The sequence below is a fragment of the Megalobrama amblycephala genome, linkage group LG13, assembly GCF_018812025.1.
Source record: "Megalobrama amblycephala isolate DHTTF-2021 linkage group LG13, ASM1881202v1, whole genome shotgun sequence".
Lineage (NCBI taxonomy): Eukaryota > Metazoa > Chordata > Actinopteri > Cypriniformes > Xenocyprididae > Megalobrama > Megalobrama amblycephala.
The window spans coordinates 10496237-10517471 of NC_063056.1; the positions used below are offsets into that span (position 1 = coordinate 10496237).

Sequence of the window (21235 nt, forward strand, 5' to 3'; positions counted from 1 at the left end):
TATTTTGTATGTTACTAGTCACATTTTTTATCTAGTAAGATCTAGTTTATGTAGTATCTTAGTAAGATTTTTAATTGAATTGTAAAATGGTTATAAGAAATATTACAAAAATTTACAAATGTTTATTATTGGGATTAAGTGTTTCATTCATGGGCACTATATCTAATAAATCTAAAAAGTACTATCAAACAGGATACCTGTGACTATTGGAATGATTTCTATGAAACTTTATTATGTACTATATTAGTCAGAAGTGTACAGAGATCTCCATAATTCATTGGCAAAAATGTGCAGTTTGTAAAATATGAAACTTGTCTCTGACTACCAACTGAATAAATATAGTGTCAAATAAAGTTACTGGTGAACTTGGGAAAAAAATAGTCACTTTTGGAATATTAATGGCACAAGTAGCTACTACCAATATAGCAGATTGTTTTAAGGTAGATTGCTAAATGTTAAAACGGCTTGCCATATATAATGCCGAGTCTCTTGAGTTAGTGCAGGGTGGTATCAGCGGGCTTTAAGATTGTAATGTCACTATAGAAACCGCTGGAAAGAACACAAGAGTTACCATGACCATTGCGGACAGGCGTTCAGTGCGCGAGATGCCTGTGTGTCCGCTTCACGTGCGCTGAAACGCCGCTATTCAGCATCTTTCTGTTTAGTCTGCGCTTTACATCTTTATAGCATCATGCTATGAACATCCCGTTTGAAAGTTTTATTTGCGGAAATTCCACGCGATTTTTCCCCACATATGTTTGTTTGCTTATTGTTGCGTAACAGAATGTTGATTTGTTGATCAAACATGCATGTCGCTTCGATCATGAGGATTATATGCACTGAGGCACTACACTGGAGATATAACAGCATTGCGCTATAACTTCTTTCCTTTGATAACTTTCACCTTTTGTGGCCATGAGTGTGGAGAAGCCAAACTTTCTGTCTCAACCTGAAGTGAAAAATATATATTTATATCGGAATGGGGATCCGTATTACGAGCCCAGGCGTTTGGTGATCAACGCGAAGAGGGTTTCGACCTTCGACACGCTGCTGCGGGAGGTGACTGGTGGAGTCCGGGCTCCGTTTGGAGCTGTGAGGAACATCTACACGCCCAAAGCGGGACATCGGATAGACTCACTGGAGCACCTGAGGAGCGGAGAACAGTATGTGGCTGCTGGACGAGAGAAGTTCAAGAAGATAGAGTAAGACTATCTATCTATCTATCTATCTATCTATCTATCTATCTATCTATCTATCTATCTATCTATCTATCTATCTATCTATCTATCTATCTATCTATCTATCTATCTATCTATCTATCTATCTATCTATCTATCTATCTATCTATCTAATCTCAAAGTTATAAACAAAAGTTCTTTCGGTAACGTTTATAGAACGTTCAAAGTTATCTGGTCTTTAATAATGTTATCAAAGCGTTAGGACAAAAACTGGATGTTTTTAACGTTCCGAGAACATTCAGAAATAGCGTTTTCATTTAGTCTTTCATAATGTTCTCAAAATGTTAGCATAAAAACACTTTTTAGGCTTATACATCGTTCATGAAACGTTTCTTTCTGAAATGTTTTAGTTGGATATCGCCTAATGTCTTTAATGTTTCAGAACATAAATAGAAAAATGTTTGCAGCATTATTTTATTTATTTATTTATTTATTTTTTATAGAGATGTTTAAATGATAACTTTTCAATCCGATTGAGCCATCCGATTGTATATTTTTGTGCATGAAAATGTATCATATTTTAACCTTGCCTGATCAAACCTAAATATGCCATGAGGACATGTACACCAGTCACACATTTACACATACATCAATTTATTCTTTATTTTCCATATTTTACAGTGGCAGAAAAGTTACGAAAACTCTGTAATAGCACAAATGAAAGTCTGGGAATGATGCAGTGATCAAAACGGGGCACAAATGAAAACTGCAGAGTCAGAGTCAACATTTATCAACCAACTTCATGAAGTGCATCCTGGATGCACTTTCAGAATGAAAGTTGTATGGTGGACAAATGATGATGTTTTGCCTTCACTTTCTGATCCAACTCATTCATTTTAACAAAATTAAAATGTTAGTTTCATAAAGTTGTAATAAAAATGTAGATAACTAATTTCACATATTTAAGCATGAACTTTTAGATCAAACACACATTTTAACTTTCATTAATTAAATGTTTTACTAAAGCTGTTTTATGGCAACTAATAGGAACTTCACAAAATCTGCAAATAATCTTTTTCTTTGCATTGTGAAAGAGGGGGAAAGTAATTCAACTTGCTTTCTAGTTATTTACAGATAGGAACCAGGAAGAAAAGAACGCTTCAGCCCAATGGAGTGGTAAGGACAAATATTTACACTTTATTTGTACAGCTGAAATCTGTGTATGTGTATACAACTCCAATAGCTCAACTCCTATATAAAACACTGCTGATCCCATTAATTAAGAACAGAGCACAAACATTCAGTGTATAGCAGTCAGTCACTACACTAGGTTGGTTGTTAATGGATTCAGCTGGGTATATAAGTTCATCCACGTGCCCCAGAGGACTACTGTAGCTATGTACCAGAACACTAAAGACCCCTGTAGATTTAGACATTGCAAACAAAGCAAATGATTTAAGAACATGTTTTTCAAAACACAATCTTTTTTTCAAGGTATATGTTTAAAGGAAAAGCAGCATGCAGGTCCCTTCACACATATGTCTGGACCATTAGTGTGCTAGTTCAGCATATCGCACCTGCTTTTAACATTCAAGAAAAACTACCTAAGCGAGGTGTAATGTTTAGACACACACCGTCTGCGTTGTCGTCTGGGAAGAATCACTTTGTTGTCGGCTCATTTGGCAATGAATTATTAACCTGTGAATTATTATCCACCTCCTTGGATGCATATTTAAGTCAATGGCTCTGACCCAATGCACAAACAAAGCTCTGAGACGATCTGAATGACACTTCATATACTCCCGCTGTACTCAAGACTAGTTAAAGAAGGGAATGAAAAGAAAGACTGAAAAAGAGCACAGGGACTTTACAACAGTCTTAAAATTTTATGAACTCTCTAAGGCAAAGAGAGTGAGTATCATCACACCTGCTCAGAGCCCACTTTATTATTGCAGTGAACTAAATGGCTGTTGCCTTGGTAATTGGTGATACAATGTCCTAATCATCATTAGGCAAGATTGAACAGGCCAATTTATTTACGATGAGGGCCACACTTTGTTCCTACTGGCTCCTGATTGTCTCAATTAGAGCGGCTGCTTTGGCCTGGCAGCGGCCCAAAGACTCACCGTCCCTCTGCTATTTACACAAGTGCCTGTGGGGTTACCAGGGGATACAGCAGGGGCCCGAGAGACACTGAAACACTAGATGAGAGCAGTTGTCTGTCTGTGTTTGGGTTGAACTGAGCAAGGCCCTCACTTAAACACACTGGTTAATCGAACTTGCATCTGACCTTGACAGCCAGTGAGCAGCTCTCACATTTCACGTCTTGAGGCCGTGTTTTCTACTGTCTGCTCAATGCAGTTTCCTATTTATTTTCTTAGATTCAATTGTAAAATGTAAAAAAAAAAACTTATTCAACACACATTAGGAGTAGTGAGTAGTGAACACACAAAGTAAACCATGGACACACGCACCCGGAGCAGTGGGCAGCCATTTTTGCTGTGGCACCCAGGAAGTGATTGGGGGTTAGGTGCCTTGCTCAAGGGAATTCATTTCCTGCCGGTATTGAGAATCGAGCCCGCAACCTTCGGTTTACCAGTCCAGTCCCCTAGAGTGTTACAGACAAACTTGGAAGAGAAGTGCTGTGAAAAAATAATGTGTTTTTTGAACATTCAAGCATGAAAAACAGCAACTTAGTATATTTAACTTTTATATTTAATATTTAACTTGAGATTCAGAGTACTATGAGTAGATTAATACTGTTATTGTGTGTGCCACACATTTAAGTCTTTTTCCTATGTGCAGTTGAAACCCGTTCCTCAGAGTCGTGTGATAGTGTCTGCCAGATTCCTCAAACCCATCAAAGAACCCTGTGCAATATTGTAAGTACTGTTTATTTCTTTATTTTATTGTACTGAAATTTAGACACACTTCAATCCATAATTGTTTAGTCAGCATTACTGCAAACCTTTGAACCTCCTGGTTTCACTGACAGGTCTTAGATTAAGCCATAGTCCTTAGTTCAGTTAGGACATTTAAGTAACTTTTATAAATGTGCCTTAGAAAAAACATTACAGGGGCCGTATTCACAAAACATTTTATCTTACCACTAAGAGTTCTCCTAAATAGCAGTAAAAGTTCTTAGCTAAGAGTTTTCTCTTAAAACCTATTCACAAAGCTGCTGAGACAAACTTTTACTAAGGAATAGACTGAAGTCTTAAGCTAAGAGTAAGGACGGGGTTGACCTCGTTGCTACGGAGTAAACACAGAGTGATTGGCTGATGGGGAGGAGTCAGCGATTTAATCATAGAAATATTGTAGAATGAGGTGTCATGTTTCCATATTAAAATAAAGGTTTTTAAATACAAATGTTGCCATATTCAAACAAATATTTTTTAATTAAAATGTTGCCATATTCAAATAAAGGTTTTAAAATGTAGGCTAAGTGTCACTAATTAAACTAATATAGTTAATTGTCCACCTCTTGGATGTCTGCATCTCAAGAGAATGCGGAATGCAAGCGACAAATTATGTTTTATAAACAAAGTTTGGGAGAAACATTCAAATGGTCTTTCTAATCAGCTCGAGAGGAGGAATACACAGACGAGAGCCGACTCGCTTATAGTTACTTTGACAGTTTTCTGTATCCCTCTGCCATCCCACTCTTCACTTTCGGAGAACGGGAAGAACTTTGGGTTTGGGCTAAATTCTAAGCTCAGAGCCCTCGATTCCCTTGGACAGCACACCAAATATGCTTATTTTTATTTTATTTTATTTTTTTACTCTATCCAATCATTTGTAAGTGTGAACTCATGAAAACCACTGCCACAGGTAATCGGACAATATTTATTTATTTGTTAAAGATTTTTTTTTTTTTTTTTTTTTTTGGTGTCTCATCGTAGATTCAAATCTATAAATCAAAATATATTGCATTTATGAAGAAAAAGTTCAGCACCTAAGGCTCTATTGCTATTGTCTCAATGGTGTACAGTGTCTTTGGGTGGATTAGGACTGTTTGTGATTTGGTCTTAGTGACTTAGGAGTCCTCTTGACTACTCCTAACGTTTCACAGATTTAGGAGCTAGTTTTAACGCTAAAATGTTTTGTGAAATACTCTTAGAGCAAAAATTTAGGACTCCTAAAATTAGGACTGACACACCCATTATTTTTAAGAGTTTCTCCTAAATCGGCAAGTAAGGAGCTACTTTTAGCCTTAAGATGTTTTGTGAATACGGCCCCTGGTGTGTATCTTGAGACAAAACTATGGCTCTGACATATTTTAATATAAGTCAGTGCAAGTTGCTTTCCATTGAGGCTCAAGCCTTGTCTGTGAAACCGGGGATTAGTGTCTAAAAGCAGCATTTGTGTTGTGGGTTTTGTTTTTCTTTTCTTTTTTCAGATTTAATCAAATATCTCTATGGGGCACTTAAAAGCCTAAGCAGTTCACTCAAAAATGAAAATTCTGCCATTATTTATACTTTGTTGTTCCAAACCCATTATGCTGTTTTTTTAGTACATTTCTGGAGAAATTTTGCAGCTCTTTGCACACAGTGATAGCTCGTAGTAACCACAGCAGTCAAGTTTTGAAAGGGAAAAAAACACAAAAATAAATAAATAAATAAATAAATAAATAAATAAATAATCAAATAGTAAGGAAGTTGGATGTTTGGGAAGAACTATTCTTTTAAGCAACTAATGAACCAGCACTCTATATGTATGTATGAACTGTATGTGTTTATGTATTTATTTCTGAATGGATGTACTGTATTAATTTATTTTGTTTGTTTGTACATCTACAATGTTACAAATATACATTTGTAATATAAATGTAAATTTGTTTTTCTGTGTACTCAGTGTTGTGGCAAATGGAGATGTCCTGAATCCAGCGGTGAGGCTTCTGATTCCCAGCCGTGTGATTGGCCAGTTTGAGCGGATTCTGGAGATGATCACAGAGAAAATGGGCTTGCGAATTGTGGGGGGTGTGCGGAGGTACATAAAAGTGAATTTAGTTTATATTAGTCAGAATTCATGTTCATGAAATGGCTTCTAAAGGAATTTTTTTTTTTTTTTTTTTTCGCCAGAAGGTAAAAAAAGTACTAGCTGTTTTTTACCTAATGCTGCTGGCAGTTGCTCATTAAAATCAGAGGTTGACTCTTGTGCACTTGTAAGAGTTATTTATTTAATTATTTTTAAGAGAAGCTTCCTTACAGCAATTTAAAAAATGACATCATTTCAGATATTTTGGAAATCAGATCATAATTTACTTTCATTATTGTGCTTCTCCAGGACACTCCAAGCTAACAGGGAGCATTCTCAGAACTATGGCTAACGTCCTGGCAAGGTTCTTGTTATGAACAAACATTTTTCCAATAACGTTAATAGTCGTTAATTAAATGAATGGTCATTTAAAGTTATCAGGGGCTGTATTCACAAAACATCTTAAGCTAAAAGTAGCTCCTAACTTACAGATTTAGGAGAAACTAATGGGCGTGTCAGTCCTAAATTTAGGACTCCTAAATTTTTGCTCTAAGAGTATTTCACAAAGTATTTTAGCGTTAAAACTAGCTCCTAAACCTGTGAAACGTTAAGAGTAGTCAAGAGGACTCCTAAGTCACTAAGACCAAATCACAAACAATCCTAATCCACCTAAAGGCACTGTACACCATTGAGGCAATAGCGATAAAGCTGGGTGCTGCACCTTTTCTTCATAAATGCAATACATATTTTGATTTATGGAATACAATAAAATGCCAAAAATAAATCTTCAATAAATAAATAAAGAAATATATAAATAACGTACTATTACCTGTGGCAGTTGTTTTCACGGGTTCACACTTACAAATGATCGAATAGAGTATATATATATGCGTATTTGGCATGCTGTCCAAGGGGATCGAGGGCTCCGATCTTGGAATTTGTTTGGAATTTATTTTGCCCAAACTCTGAGTTTGGAATTGATTTAGCCCAAACCCAGAGTTCGCCCCATATCCCAGCAGAGATTGAGGAGCAGGTTGGCGGAGGGATGCAGAAAACTGTCGAGGTAATGCGAGTCTGATCTCGTCTGTGTATATATTCCTCCACTCAAACTGATTAGATAGACCGTTTAAACACGCTCCTCCATAACTTTGTTTATAAAGCATCATTTGTCACTTGAATTCTGCAATCTCTCGAGACGCAGACATGTAAGAGGCGGACAATTAATTGAACATTTACTAATTTAATTTGTGACACTTAGCCTACATTTTAAAATCTTTTTTTCAATATGGCAACATTTTTATAAAAAAAAAAAAAAACTTTCTCTGAATATGGCAACATTTGTATTTTAAAACCTTTATTTGAATATGGAAACATGATATCTCGTTCTACAACATCCCTATGATTAAATCGCTGACAGAGACTTCTCCCCCATCAGTCAATCACTGTGGGCATAGTTAGTAAGTGTGTTGACATCATCCATAGCAACGAGGTCAACCCCGCCCTTACTCTTAACTTAAGACCTTTCTCTATTTCTTAGTAAAAGTTTGTCTCAGCAGCTTTGTGAATAGGTTTTAAGAGAAAACTCTTAGCTAAGAACTTTTACTTTTACTGCTATTTCGGAGAACTCTTAGTGGTAAGATAAAATGTTTTGTGAATACGGCCCCTGGTCTTTAATAATGTTTTCAAAAAGTTAGCAAAAAAAAAAAAAAACAACAAAAAAAAAAACATTATTTATACATCGTTCATGAAAAGTTTTTTTTTTTTTTTCTTAAGCGTTTTGATTGTAATAATGTAATGAAATGTTCCAGTAATGTTTGCAAAATGATCAAATGGAATGTTCCTTAAACATTTGCATGACCAAGAAATGTTTTTAAAACATTTAAAAAACTGGACATTTTGAATGTTTAGACAACATTCAGAAATTGTTTTCCTAACTTAATGGGAGGGAACATTAGCAAAACATTCTTAAAACATATTTTTGTTAGATGGACTGTACAAGCCTGAAAAACTTCGTTAAAAGTCCTTTAGATGATAAGTGCCCTTTCCTCATTCGGGAAAAGAAAGCATTAATATGTCATCTAAGCAATATTTATTTAATTTAGCCTTTAACATCTTCTGTTGCAGCCTCTACACCTTTGAAGGGACTCTCGTTATGGATGGAAAGGAGTTAGAAAATGGACAGTTTTATGTTGCTGTTGGCCGAGACAAATTTAAAAAGCTTCCTTACAGTGACCTCCTGTTCAATAAACCCATAGGCATAAAGCGAATGAACGGGTAAGAGAAAGACGCAGTATTTTCAATGCAATGAAGCATGTTTTTAAACAGATTGTAATTGAATGTGATTTTAGGTCAAAAGCAGCATCACTACCACCAATATACAAATACAGACGACAAAATGGAGATGTGAGTACAAAAACAAAACATGAAAGATTTTGCGTTGGGCATTCATATGTTAAATTGTTGAATATTTCTGTTGTCAGGTAGGGAACCATCATCTCAGTAAGTCTGAGTATGGACAGGAGAAGAGCAGTCCTCCGGACCAGAGCTCCAAAGAACAGCTGTCGTCTATGGTGAGAGAGATCTCTCAGGCCAGACTCATGAGTATACGCAAGAAGAGGAGCGAACTCACAGCGTCTAATGAGGCTCAGGACAATGGTAAGAGACACACGTTTGACCATCAGTAGAAAATCTGAAGTCAATGAAGAAATTCATATTTAGACATTTGTCTGTCCAAAATAGGAACACAGCATGTACAACTACATACACTAGTGTTCTAAAGTTTTGGGTTGGTAAATTTTTTAAAAGTGTTTTTGAAAGAAGTCTCTTATGCTCACCAAGACTGCATTTTTAATCAAAAATACAGTAAAACAGTAATTTTGTGTAATATTATTACAATTTAAAATAAATGTTTTGTACATATGTGAATTTATTATTTTTTTTAAAAAAAATTCCTGTTATCGTCAAGTTGAATTTTCAGAATCATTACTCATTAGTGTCACATTATCCTTCAGAAATCATTCTATTATGCTGATTTGCGGCTTAAGAAACATTTCTTATTATTATCAATGTTGAAAACAGTTGTTCTTCTTCATATTTTTGTAAAAACTGATTCATTGATGAATAGAAAGAACAGCATTTATTTGAAATAATATTTTATAACTTTATAGAGGTCTTTTGTCATTTTTGATCAATTTAATGCATCTTTGCTGGATAAAAGTATTAATTTCTATTAAAAAAATCTTACTGACCCTAAACTTTTGAACACTAGTTTATGTACACTGTAAGAACAGAATGTACCTTTAGCTTGTCACTGTCTCATGAAATATGTGACTGAATCAATATAAATAGGTTTAACACTGATTGATTTAACTGTAAAGATGCATAATCTATCACTATTACTATCTAGTTTTTGTTGTCTTTGACAGCTTTCATCATGTCTTTCTTTGCATGTGTGTCTGTATCCAAGTGTCTCAGCAGCCACTATTGTCTGGATTACGATGATGTAATTCAGTGATGCTTATATAATGCGCTTCCCTGTGTGTCCAAGAGGTGGCACTGGTGTTCTATGAGTGTATTGCTCATGCTCTTGCTGTGGCATGAGAGGAATTACATCATCATCATCATCATCATCATCATGTGTCCTCAGATTGCAGCCGGCAGTGTGCGATCCGCGCCATGCTTGACTGCACGTGTCTCTTTCCAGAACATCTCACCGAATGATGACATTTCAGTGCAAAGAGAGCCCTTTCAGAGATCGCCCGCAAATGCTATTGGTCACGCTCCAGATTATGAACGAAATTTGATTCATACTTAAATTGATGTGGTGAAAATAAAGCTCAGAAATAAGAGGCTTGGTAGTGAGGAGGTGTCACATATTGAGCAGTGTCTGTAGTTAGTGTAGAAGCGTCTCTCCCTCATTAGCACTCGAGGTCCTGCTGGTACCCAGGTGTCTGAAACAAGCCTATTAAATCTCCATGGCAATGAAGTCAACAAAAGCACATCTCTTCTGTTCTTCACGCTTTCAGGGGGAGCTTCCGTTTCTTGGGTCGAGCAGAATGTATTTCTATGTGAAAACGGTTCTTTCGTAATCTGTTGTGATTTTACACAGACATTTGTTCTGCTTATTAAATGAATGAGGACTTAAGCCAGGAACATATTCATCAAGGTCATTTTAGGTGATGATTTGAGTGTGTATGACAGAATCAAGCCAATAAACAAGTGGTAATAGTGAGTCAGTTTGACCATATCAAATTGTAAATTAATGAAGTTTCCAGTGTCGCAGGATAAATGTCTCCATTTGATTCCTTCATGCAGGATATAGGATTACAGAACCAGGGAGTTTAGTTGCCTGATGTAATCATCTGCACTGACTAGTCAAATGTTTTACTGGAGCTGGTTGTATTCGTGTTGAGCGGCATTCTGCTCATTTCGGCTGCTAATAATTGAGGTTCATTCAGGATTTATTATTTGTCATCAGGAAGTGAAAATGCAGATCTGTGCTCAAATTTAACGCTGAATCTAATATCAAAGCATTAGTTCACTTCAGAATTAAAATTTCCTGATAATTTACTTACATGTGACTATGTCATCCAAGATGTTTATGTCTTTCTTTCTTCAGTCAAAAAGAAATGAAGGTTTTTGAGGAAAACATTCCAGGATTTTTCTCCATATAGTGGACTTCACTAGGGTGCAATGGGTCCAAATTGCAGTTTCAATCCAGCTTCAGAGGGCTCTACACAATCCCAGACAAGGAATAAGGGTCTTGTCTAGCAAAACGATCGGCAATTTTCTTAAAAAAAAAAAAAAAAAAAAAAAATTATATACTTTTTAACCACAAACGCTTGTCTTGCACTGCTCTGCGATGTGCCACTTATTACGTAATCACATTGGAAAGGTCATGCGTGATGTAGGCGAAACTGCAATTTTGACCTTCAACCTGTCATACCCCTGTGAAGTCCACTATATGGAGAAAAATGCTGGAATGTTTTCCTCAAAAACCTTAATTTCTTTTTGACTGAAGAAAGAAAGACATAAACATCTTGGATGACATGGGGGTGAGTAAATTATCAGGAAATTTTAATTCTGAAGTAAACTAATCCTTTAAGGTAAAAGTGTGGTGTTGAAGTGAGCAGCAAAAATCCATTGATGTTAGAATGGTCTTGACATGGGTTCAAGACAAAACAATTTTAAACATAATGTCAACATTGTTACAAATCTGTATGTGAAGTGTGAAACAAGATCATTTGAATTAAAAGCCAAAAGATCAGAAACATCACATGTTTTGTTCAGAGTAAAGCACAGTCTTAAAGCGCAGCTCTCAATGCAGGCAAAACATTTTGTATCTCTTACACTGATGAATATCCCTCTTTGATAAATAAACCGTGCATTAGAAGGCAGGAAACTATGTGCTGGAATATAACGCTATGTGCATACATTTGAATATCAATGATTTGCAGAGGATCTGACACCATTAACGAGGGAGTCTAACAGATGGCACAAGTGTTAAATGAATGTAGGGCAAATTCTCCAATCACATGGCGTAATGAAGTCAGAGAGGGTTCTGGAGGAGAGTGAGGATGTGTGGTTGTGTTTGAGAGAGGGAAGGAGGAATCAGGGGGAAATTGCTGCGGCTCCGTCCCACTCCAGTAATGACAGGGAGGGATCAGAAGAGTGTGGAGACGTACAAGAGCCGCTGATAGCTTTCACAGTTCAGTATCTCAGGGCTCCTGGTGACAATCCATCCACAATACTGTAATAATGCTGAAATAGGCCATTAAGGTGCCTCTCTCTGTGCCTCACTTCACTGATCAGAACGTGTATGTGTGTGTGTCTGAGGTCTTTCAGCACCTCCGAACAGACTGAGATTTGACAAGTGCTAAAGTCTTGCTCGCTTCTAATTAGATCATGGCCTGCAGTGATGGCAGTAATGCAATATCTGAACCAGAGGCGAGAGACAAGAGAATAAAAGAGGGTTTGGAAGAGGGAGTCAGATCCTTCTTTAAATGTAGAAATGTAATTTTCTTGTCACAGTCTTTTCCTTGTGTCCTTACCAGCACAATCTCATTAGTATTAAATGTACCAGAATGTAAACTGTAGCAGAGCATTACCTATTTTTTATGTGAATAATATGATATTAATCATTAATAATATCATATAAAGACTGCTTCTAAAACATAACAGTATGAATGTGCAGCTACTGAGATGAACAATTAATGGTGATGTCTGTGAGGTTTTTTAATTGTAAAATACTTGATCCTATCCTACTTTAATATTCAGAGACACCTATAAGCAAGAAATTAAAACTCTGTTTGATTGAGCATCCCAGACAGCCTGACATGGCAAATTGTCTGACCATGTTGATGACAAGGAAAGTGTTCAGGAAAACCTGTTTTTAGAAATGACAGACATACACATTTAGCTGTAAAAAAAAAAAAATAATGTCATTACTTTCAGCAAAAATGTTTAAACAATCTAAGCACGTGTTTCATTCTTGAATGAATCAGAATTTTTGAACGAATCAGTTGAGTGAATCATTCAATGACTGAATGAATCTTCTTTGGGAAATTAAAAAGTTTTGAAATATATTTTTTCCACCACCATGTTCGTTTTAGAGGCTCCGTACATTTCACCTAGGGGGGTAGGATTTCCATTCAGAAATTGCTATTAATTTTCACAAATGTTTACAAAGAACAGAAACATGATTTTTTTTAGCAGAAAAACTGAAATTGTAATTTCTTGTAAAACATACTCTAATAATCTTTTTATTTACAACATTGACAAATAATTTTCTACAGCATATATGAATACTGTGAATTCGGACATACTACTCTTTTCACCTACAATATAACAGGGAAGTATGCATATTTTGTATGCGGCTGCAGTCTTGAACGAATTGGTTGAATGAATGATTCAATGACTCACTCATAAAGACTCATAAAGTCATTTGTTGCCACCCACTTGTGAAACTGTGTACCTGCAAAAATGATCACCATAAAATCACCACCACTAACACAGAGACTGACAGTCCATCTGGAACAAACACAAACAAGCGGAGTGATACAAATAGTGTAAAGTCAGTTACTGGTTAAATTTTAGAGCTCTTGGAACGCTCAGATTCCAGGACAGGAGATAACAATGTCTGTAGGGTCACAGTAGTTTTTTATTTTTATTTTTTTTAATCAGTATATCCCTCTTTACATCCAGTCCTTACAGCAGTGGGAGACGGACTCACTCCTCACTGTCTGCTGACTAAATCAAAACATATTTTTCTTTAAATGATGTATGAAATATTCATGTTTACAATTAAGCTTAGGGCTGAGTAATTGTGTGGTTTTGAATCAGGCCCCTGAATGTATGATGTTTTGGAGGAACTTTTTCAGAAATGGCTGTTGAAATTCTTCTGAAAGAGGCTGCCGTACATGATTGGCCAAGATGGAGGCCCGTGTAATAGTTGCTGGGCGGAGCTTGGACAATTGCCTTGGTGGGTTTGCTGTTCGCTGGTAACAGCGCTCTTATAGGAGTCTCCTGTCTGCCTCTGACAAATCAACAGGAATGCAAGAAAACACTCCGGCGAATGGAAGTCAGGACTGATTAACCCGCCCCCGGTTTTTGTATGCACTTAGACAAGGAGGAGGTGATAATCAGTGTGATTTTATACAGTCCTCCCACCAAAAGCATGGTGATTTATTTTTGTCAGAAGTGGCAAATTGCTTTCCACCAAAACTGTGCCTTAAAATATTCCCAATTAAGCCCTATTGCAGAGTGATTCATACTGATTATGCAGTGTTAAGACCATTAAAGACTCAAAATCCCAGCAATGACTTCTATTGTGAGTTATACCAGCTTCATGTCACTATTATAGGTGAATAAATTGATAAAACAGCTCTGCTGTCATCCAGATGGGATGTATGTTAAGACTATGTGCTGATGTATGAGGTTAGGGGTCTGTTCTGCATTTGTTCTCAATGTTGAGACCACAATATAATAGAGATAGTGGCAGTTTTACTTTGGTATTAAGCGACTATCACTCAAATTTTTTCAGAACAATGCAAATAATCACAGTGTAGTACAAATCTGGAAATGTTCGCACAAGAGCCATGGTTATTTTGCCCTTGTGCTTTATAGAGGTGTAACAAAACGCCTTCTGTTGAATTGGTCTCTTTCACCGTGCACATTCCTATTCTGTAATAAGCCTGCCAATAGACTGAAGGTTACATGTGTCTTTTTAATGGCACCTTAGAAGCTTTAGTGGAAGTATATTTGGCTTTTTAAATATTAGACATGTTGTTTGTGAGAATGATAAAACTGTCATTTTGGTCATTGTTGCATTTCAAGGCTTTCACCTATTAAGAAATCATGTCTCTGTTGGTTTTCTCAGTTTTGCCTTCTTTATTCCTTCTGTTTGCACAATATTTATATAGTTTAACCTTGTGAGAGCAATTTTGTTGCCATCAACATCATACAGCAAAATGAAAAGCCCTTTTAGCTGGTAAATTTCATCTCCGCAAGGTCAGTCGCAGCTGAAGGTGGCCGTTTGGTTGATCTCTCATCTTCATTTATTGTAGAGGACAGCGTTACAGCCATGTGTTTATGACACTGCCGCAGCCTATGATTACAAGCTCACTCATTAATCTCGCTATCAGCGTGTTAAAAGCTGCTTTTATAAGCAAACAACATGATTTAATATATCCCCCCGGGCCGGCTCAGATAGAAAAAGGTGACACTGCCAAAGCGAATTAGCCAATCAGTACGTCTTCTTAATGCTTCCCAGCAGTCTTCACTTATGAGGGAAAAACAAATGCTGGAACTGCATGTCTGAGCAGACAGGTCTATCTGTAAGCGAGCGTGTCTGAGCGCTGTGCTGTTTTCATGTCACTTCCTCATGAATTGCCATAAAAACATTACATCCTTATCCTGCATGCCAACCAGGCTGAAAAAAAAAAAAAAAAAAAAAAACTTTTTTATCATCCTTTGAAGGAGGCTTATTGGATTAAGAGAAAGAAATAATATTTAGTCGTTTTAGTCTGTAGACTAAATGTGGAGCATGTTAAGAAAAATATTTTAGCACATTTATAGCATTGCACTTGACCTGAGCGATTAATGGCTTTGAGGGGCTGATGCATCCAATATCATTATTTTTCGGTTTTTATTTCTGCCACTGTTCCTGCATTATAAACTCCATTAATGCCATTATAAAAAAAAGTAGATCAAACTAGATTTGAACGTTTTTCTGAAGACAATGCTGTTGTGTTGTGGGTGTTGCTGTGCTGTTGCTAAGGTGCTATGGGTGGATTCTAGGGTAATGCTAGGTGTTTTCTTCCAGTCTGGTGTAAAAAGGGTCTCTTATTGTTTGGTCTGTAGATATGGCTCAGATCTCTGGTTGAATGAAGGAACACACTCTTTACATTTCTGCAGTAGAATTCATTATGATTTAAATTCAAATGGCTATTAAAATCAACATTACAGAAAAGCATCTAACTGTAATGTCACCAATGCTCGCGTTGCTAATATACTAATGCTATTACTAATATGCTAATATTTGTTTTATAAGCACTGTAGCTCAGAAAACCAAAGAATACTACTCAGGACAAACAGAGGCTCATGAACACTATCACAAAACATCACACATACCACGTTTCATCAGCTAATGACACATTAAGAATTAAGGGTATGTAAACTTTTGAACAGGTTTTCTTTAATAAATTAAGCTATTGTTTTGTCTGTAAATATCTGTTATGTGAAACAGCTTTTTCAGGGCAAGACTAAATAAAAAAAAACATGCAATTTTTACCAAGTGCATAGCAACCTCAAATTGTAAAAGTGAAATTTTATCATCTGTGATTAAACAGTTTCTGTCATACATATTTCATACAGCTATCAGTTTTGATGAGGTTATGAATGTGATTGGTTGCCTCTGGAGCAGCACATGTTTTTGTCCTTGTTTGCATAAGAGCAAAATCATTCAACGCATTTGATGCCAGGTGCATGCATACCAATCGCATTTGCACATTTTATTACCATGTTCTCATGTTTGGCTCAATCGCTTCTGCTGTAATTGATTTGCATTGGATTCATTATGCATCACGTGGTCTAAGAACGAAAGTAAAGCTTGTCATAAACAGAGATGTAAAGCAGAATTCATGACGGCAGAGTGGTTCTGATGCTCCGTCTCGTGGGTTGTGTAGTTTGCTTGGTAACATTATGTGGATGAGAGAAAGCTATAGCGAGCCTTAGGAGGTCTTTATTAAAATAATCCATAAATACCTCATCTATAGCGTGAAAACAGCAGGACTTGTTCTTCTCCGGCCCGCGGGAGTTAAAAAGATTGGCCGAGTGCCTAGCAACCAATGACTGCCTTAACAGCTTCACATGTGTGAGTTCTTCACATCACCGCTGGAGCTCTCGGTCTTTTGTGTAAAATCGGCCGAGAAGTGCTGAACACCTGACACGAGTCTTTCAAATACACATCTCACTTCATAAGTGCAGTGGTGCTTTGTTTACTTGTCACCACTTGTGTCCTTTGTGAAAGTCTTCATTTCTAGCTATGAATGGAGTAGATGATGTTCTTCAATCTCTCTGCTCAGAGTTCGTTCTAAACCTCTAACACTAAGTGTTAAACCTGTGTGGTTGATTCTGCCTGAACTGCTGAGACTGTTTGTAGCCTAGATCATTTTGGTTATGGTTATGTATGCTTTAGATTGTTGTTTTTTGTAAACTTGGTTCCTTTTAGTAAATTTAAGGCAAGACACTTCAGGAAAAAACATTTTTTCAGCAGAAAACTGAAACATTTTTTCATTTTGAGATTTTAGCCTATATATTTGGCTTTTCATAATGTGTTGTTTCAGACTAGTGGAAAGAAAACAATTTATTTATATATTTGTATCTGTAAATTACAATTACAATACAATACAATACAATAAATTATAATACATGCCTTTTAAAGTCAGAAATCTCCACTTTAGCAGCACTTGCATACATTTTATCCCTAAAAATGTGGTGAAAATGTGCTTTTCTGGCAGTTGAAATGAAGAATGTTAATTCTTTACATGCAAGTGCTAGTTTGCAGTCAGCTGTAATCTGTGCTGTGTGTTCAAGATGCATCCAAAGCAAGGCAACAACACTGTTGGTTTTCGTCACCGCTAGTCTTTAAGTTGGCTTGGTATGTCCCAGGCTTTAAAGGGACAGTGCACCCCAAAAATGAAAATTTTGTCATCATTTACTCACCCTCATGTTGTTCCAAACCTTTATGAGTTTCTTTCCTTTGTTGAACACAAAACAAGAAAGTAAGACTGAAGAGAAAGACATATTTATTTGCAGAGAAATAAAACCTACTATCTAACAGCAGTTGTGTTGGAAATGAAGGCTTAAAAACAGGCGGCAAAAACTTGCGTCATTCGAGTCAGGATTTATACCCCCTCCCCATCCCCCATCCAACAGCCTTTAATGAAGGTTTTAAAATATTATTTAATTTGATTTAGCATTTTTATGAGACAAGCCCTTCTCTCAATCACATTTAACTGTTTATTGTTACATTAGCGGTCCTGCTTACAGTCTGGGTTTTGGACTACAGTTAATAAATGTGAGCGATTTCCATAAAATATTCAAAGAAGCCCATTATTGCTATGCCGGCTCATCTCCGCTGCTAAACTTCAATCAGTTTTGCATTTGAAACGCATTAAATGCCTGGGTGAAATGCTATCATCTGCACAGCAATATTTTTATAGCCGCTATTGGGGAAAGCGTGAACTTATATGAGGTGCATTAATTCTGCTGTTTAATTATTTAGAGTATATTGATTTCACACACAATGTTTGGATTTATTGCTCATTAAGTATTTAAAACACTCGTGTAATTTTCTTGTTTACTAGAGAGTACAATGGTTTGACTGTAAATCTTGCAAAAATAATTACACAGAACCGTCGAAAGCTAATGGTCATTTAAAAATTGACTCTGTAATTAATTAATGAGAGATTTTAATAAGAGTGTGACATAGGCCTATTTCAGTACTTGCTTATTTGAGTTCTGAAGCTAAATCTGTCATTTTAACCACTAGATCCGTAACGATGATCGTATTGATCATCGTTGCTTTCACCAATAAAATCACAAATTTTCATAAATATAAATATTATTTTATTTTATATAATTAGGCATATATATGAATTTCTTTATTTCATTTTTGGACTTTTGCTCATTTTATTGATGCAGTTGAGCATGAAGGCATGAAAGCCATTTTACCTTTTCATCAAAGTTTTCATAGAAGCATCAAATTAGGATTTATATACAATATCAGATGTGTCTGTGTGTGAATGTGCAAAGTAGTTGTAATTATTGACCTGCAGAAATTACGTCGTAGTTTTAATCCTGACCATTGGATGGCGCTGCTGTTTTATCTTTTATGTCTGTGTTTGTGCAGATGATGGAGAGGACAGAAGTGCAGAGGATAACAAGACTTCACAAGTCGAGCAGGTGAGGTGCACTAACCACATCATGATCTCTAATACTCTTACATAAACCCAATCTGCACACATACGATTCATTTCTTAACAGAGTTACTCAGAAGTCACTCACCTTGTGTCTAGTGTAAAGTAGCGTTTCAGCCTTCAAGAGAATATTCAAGAGAATATAGCTTATTCAAGAGAATATATATATATATATATATATATATATATATATATATATATATATATATATATATATATATAAAAAACAGGGTTTTTACTGCATTTTGATATTACTGTTTTACTGTATTTTTATCAAATAAATGTAGCCTTGCATACTTAGCAGAAGAGACATATTTCAAAAACAATAAAGAATAATCTAACTTTTGAATGATAGTGTGTACACACACATGCAGGTTGTTTTTGCTATCAAAGTGAGGACATTCCATAGGCGTAATGGTTTTTATACTGTACAAACTGTACATTCTATCCCCCTACACTACCCCTACCCCTAAACCTACCCATCACAGAAAAAATTCTGCATTTATACGTTTTTAATAAAACATTGTTTAGTATGTTTTTAAAGCTATTTTAAATATGAGGACTCATGAAATGTCCTCATATTTCATGTTTACGTGTAATACCCATGTCATTATACAAATTTGTGTCCTCATAAATCACAAAAAGGCACACACACACACTGGTTTCCATGTTTTATGGGGGCAGAGACGTAATGATTTTTATACTGTACAAACATATAAGTGAAGGGGGATAAAACATACATATATATTATATCCCCCTACCCTTAAACCTACCCATTACAGAAAACTTTCTGCATTTTTAGATTTTTGAAATAGTTTGGGACATTTAGTATTTAGTATGATTTATAAGCTGTTTTCCTCATGGGGACAAAAAAAAAAAAAAAAAAAAAAAAAATTGTCCCCATAAAGTAGGGAATACCAGGCACACACACATACCCATTTTACACACACACACACACACACACACACACACACACACACACACACACACACACACACACACACACACACACACACACACACACACACACTCTCATTTGAATGTTGTTTTATTAAGGAGGCAGCAGAGGCCAGTCAAGATATAGACGACTCATCTAAAACAGAAAGTGAACCAGCCCAAAACACAGAAGAATCACCGTGTGATGGAGAAGAAGAAGAGAAGAAACAAGAGGATGAAAAAAAAGAAATGGAAGAGGAAGAAGAGAAAGAAGAGGATGGAGAGATAAAGGATGAGGAACAGACATCAGAACAAGAGGCAAATGAAACCAGCGAAGAGAAAAAGGACGTAGAAGCTGATATAGAGGATGAAGAAGACAAACAAGTGGAAGGAGCAGAAGAGGAAAACCAAGAGAACACGGAGAATGAGGGAGATCCGGAAGAGAAGACAGAAGAGAATCCAGATCCCAGTGAGGAAGGATCAGAAAACACTGAATGAAAGGATGAGAAAACTTAAAGTAGTAGTTCACCGAGAAATGGTCATTCTGTTATCATTTACTCACCCTCACCGTTCCAAACCTGACTTTTATGCAGAATATAAAATGAGATTTTTTTTGTTAAATATCTGGGCTGTTGTTTTCAATATAATGAAAGTAAGATTATCAAAATGAAGATAATCAGTGAATAATTGCTTAAATATATCCTCATTCACTTACATTGTACGGAAAAGAGAGATCAGCACATTCTTCAAAATATCTTAATTTTTGTGTTCCAAAGACATAAATTCCTATAGGTTTGACTTGGCTGATGAGTAAATAATGACAGAATGAGAATTTCTCGGTGAACTATTCCTTTTAGAGTAATGATTAATGCTTTGATTACTACTAAATTTTCATATTATATTATTAATATTGGTTTGAGATTATAACAAAGTGAACTGATTTAATAACATAGCTTAGTCTGTCAGGATTTAAGAAAATATCTATTCTCCATTTAACATCATTACTCTGCTAATATCTGCTAAGCTAGATATAATGTTTGCTAAATATATTTATTTTAGATGTTTTTTTTAAACAAAGCTAAATATATAGATTTCTATTTCATGCATTATGTTTTAGCATCTCCTCCATTGTTTATGACATGTGATGTCAAGTTATTTGTCATCATTATGATTATTATACTATCATTCTAACCGGTTTAACTGAGTTGATTAACATCAGTCCTGAACGATAAGCTACATGCATACTAAAACATATATCTAAATACAGACAAGTTTTTACAGATCTGTCTGGATATCCTATTCATTAAGTGTGTCTTCTGTCATCAGAGTTTGTACTGTGTTGGTGTATTTGTGTACGGTTAGTTTATTACACTAATGGTTAACGGCTGAAAGCAGGTCACTCGTTTTTGTCCATGGGGAACTAATTGGATGGTTGTGGTTTTCTATTGGCTGATCTCATGTGAGTGACAGGCTGTCCTGCCCTCGCACCAGTAAAAACACATCAGAGAAGAGATGTCGCTGCAAGAGGGAGGGGAAGTTATTTTGATTGAAAATTGTAAGGGCTCATGAATAAAAAGGAATGTGCAAAAATCAATAATAAATACTGCAATAATCCTTAAAATAATAATAATAATAATAATAATAATAATAATAATCATTTTGTTT

At 35.9% G+C, this 21235-nt stretch overlaps 1 protein-coding gene across 2 annotated transcripts; it reads left to right on the top strand.

The window, feature by feature from the left end:
• Positions 1-253: 253 nt before the first annotated feature.
• Positions 254-20957, top strand: LOC125243863 (doublecortin domain-containing protein 2-like). Of its 2 annotated transcripts, none has more exons than XM_048153707.1 (9): positions 254-1202; positions 2303-2354; positions 3984-4060; positions 6033-6167; positions 8280-8429; positions 8504-8558; positions 8636-8810; positions 18568-18620; positions 19694-20957. In XM_048153707.1, exons 1-9 carry the CDS (start codon positions 916-918, stop codon positions 20066-20068), a joined length of 1359 nt encoding a protein of 452 aa, XP_048009664.1. In that variant the 5' UTR covers positions 254-915; the 3' UTR covers positions 20069-20957. The 2 variants fall into 2 exon arrangements, with proteins under 2 accessions (XP_048009664.1, XP_048009663.1); XM_048153706.1 differs by having other exon boundaries at positions 317-1202; positions 19691-20957.
• The last annotated feature ends 278 nt before the right edge of the window (positions 20958-21235 follow it).

Bases quoted from the DNA above. Each gene is read 5' to 3' on its own strand.
- LOC125243863 (XM_048153706.1), top strand. From the start codon at position 916: ATGAGTGTGGAGAAGCCAAACTTTCTGTCTCAACCTGAAGTGAAAAAT. The intron at 6,168-8,279 runs GTACATAAAAGT...CTTCTGTTGCAG, and splicing joins ATTGTGGGGGGTGTGCGGAG to CCTCTACACCTTTGAAGGGA. The intron at 18,621-19,690 runs GTGAGGTGCACT...TGTTTTATTAAG, and splicing joins AGACTTCACAAGTCGAGCAG to GAGGCAGCAGAGGCCAGTCA.